This window comes from Crocuta crocuta, unplaced genomic scaffold, assembly GCF_008692635.1.
Source record: "Crocuta crocuta isolate KB4526 unplaced genomic scaffold, BGI_CrCroc_1.0 scaffold440, whole genome shotgun sequence".
In the NCBI taxonomy this organism is placed as follows: Eukaryota; Metazoa; Chordata; class Mammalia; order Carnivora; family Hyaenidae; genus Crocuta; species Crocuta crocuta.
In genome coordinates this window covers 153,433-155,108 of record NW_027527457.1, presented here as the reverse complement: position 1 = coordinate 155,108, position 1,676 = coordinate 153,433, and the positions used below count along the sequence as shown (strand labels likewise).

The 1,676-nt window shown below is 55.5% G+C and overlaps 1 protein-coding gene across 1 annotated transcript in view; it reads left to right on the top strand.

The window, feature by feature from the left end:
- Positions 1-1,676, top strand: part of ZMYM3 (zinc finger MYM-type containing 3) — a 16,168-nt gene that overhangs the window by 1,227 nt on the left and 13,265 nt on the right. Inside the window, 1 exon segment of the mRNA XM_077763166.1 lies at positions 121-806. Coding sequence (XP_077619292.1) covers positions 140-806 — 667 coding nt within the window. The 5' untranslated portion in view covers positions 121-139.

Genomic DNA, 1,676 nt, shown 5'->3' with positions numbered 1-1,676 from the left:
AAATGCATGTGGGTGTGGTGGGGGCTGCTCGTGAGAAATCCAAGTGGATGATGGGGTGTGTCCCAGAACCTATATAAGAAGGAATTCTGGCGAAGACCACCTCTTCTGCCCCCTCTACAGCCCATATCCAGTCATCCTCATGGACCCCAGTGATTTCCCCAGTCCGTTTGACCCATTGACCCTGCCAGAGAAGCCCCTGGCTGGAGACCTTCCAGTAGACATGGAATTTGGAGAGGATCTACTGGAATCCCAGACTGCCCCAACTCGAGGATGGGCGCCCCCAGGCCCTTCTCCATCCTCAGGAGCCCTGGACCTGCTTGATACCCCTGCTGGCCTGGAAAAAGACCCTGGAGTTCTGGATGGAGCCACTGAGCTGCTGGGGCTGGGGGGGCTGCTCTATAAAGCCCCCTCCCCCCCAGAGGTGGACCATGGTCCTGAGGGGACCCTTGCATGGGATGCAGGTGATCAGACCCTAGAGCCTGGACCAGGGGGCCAGTCCCCTGAGGTGGTACCACCTGAGCCAGGGGCTGGGGCAAATCCCTCTTCACCAGAGGGGCTACTAGAGCCTTTGGCTCCAGATTCGCCGATAACACTGCAGTCCCCCCATATTGAAGAGGAGGAGACCACCAACATAGCTACAGGGAGAAGGGGCTCCCCTGGGCAGGAGGAGGAGCTTCCCCAAGGGCAGCCACAGAGCCCAAATGGTCCCCCCAGCCCTTCAGTGGGAGAGACTCTGGGGGATGGAATCAACAGTTCTCAGACCAAACCTGGGGGCCCTAGCCCTCCTGCACACCCTTCCTTGCCAGGTAGGTCACCTAATCAGCTGGAGAATCCAGGCTGGGGAGAGGGTAAGGGTAAGTAGGGGTGGTTGTGTATCTGGGGAAGACGGGAGGAGGAGGAGGAGGGTGGAGAGATAAGAGTAGGGATATGTATGGAAAAGGAATTGGGAGCTTGGAAGGGAGGAGGGGGGCTGTGATGAAGATTAAGGAAAGTAGGGGTAGGAAGGCAGCTCTGGTTATGGGAGGGGAATAGGGAGAGGTTTCAGGGGGTGCATTGGGAAGAGCGGATCTGTTGGGAGAGGTTCCCTTTTTCTTACCCCCAGTGGGCTGTTGGTGCCAGGGTCCTCTCTTCGCAGTTTGGAGAGGATGCCAGGCTTCTTGGTGCTAAGATCTTTCCAGGTGTTTTGTTCTAGAAGAGAGTGGGGTTTCTGGGTTCGATGAATGATAACTGGGTTCTGGAGCCACCAACAGCATAATGATTTTAGGGGAATGGTAGAAATGCAGGGCCTGGAATTGTGTCTCTGATAGGAGAGGGACAGCCTGGGCTTGAGAGGCTCTCATTTCCCCCCCTCTTCCGTCTAGTGGTGTGCCTCTCCCAGGTTGTGACCAGGGTCTTAGGGCTTATATAACCACCTGAGTCCGGGGGACCCTATCCATACATAATGCTTCCTTTTCCCCTTCCTACCTTTGGGTGCTTGCATTTGTTGTCAGTGAACTGTAAGTTCTCTGATGAAAGACATGTTATCTGTGTTTCCTTAACTCCCAATGATTGGGACAGAAGGCTGATGGGAAGGCTACGATTTTTTTTAATGGAGAATAGCTGCCGCCGCCCCCCCCCACCTTAGAGCAGAGCTTGAGGTAACCCTGAGTGGGGCCTCAAGAAGCCACAGTCACTCC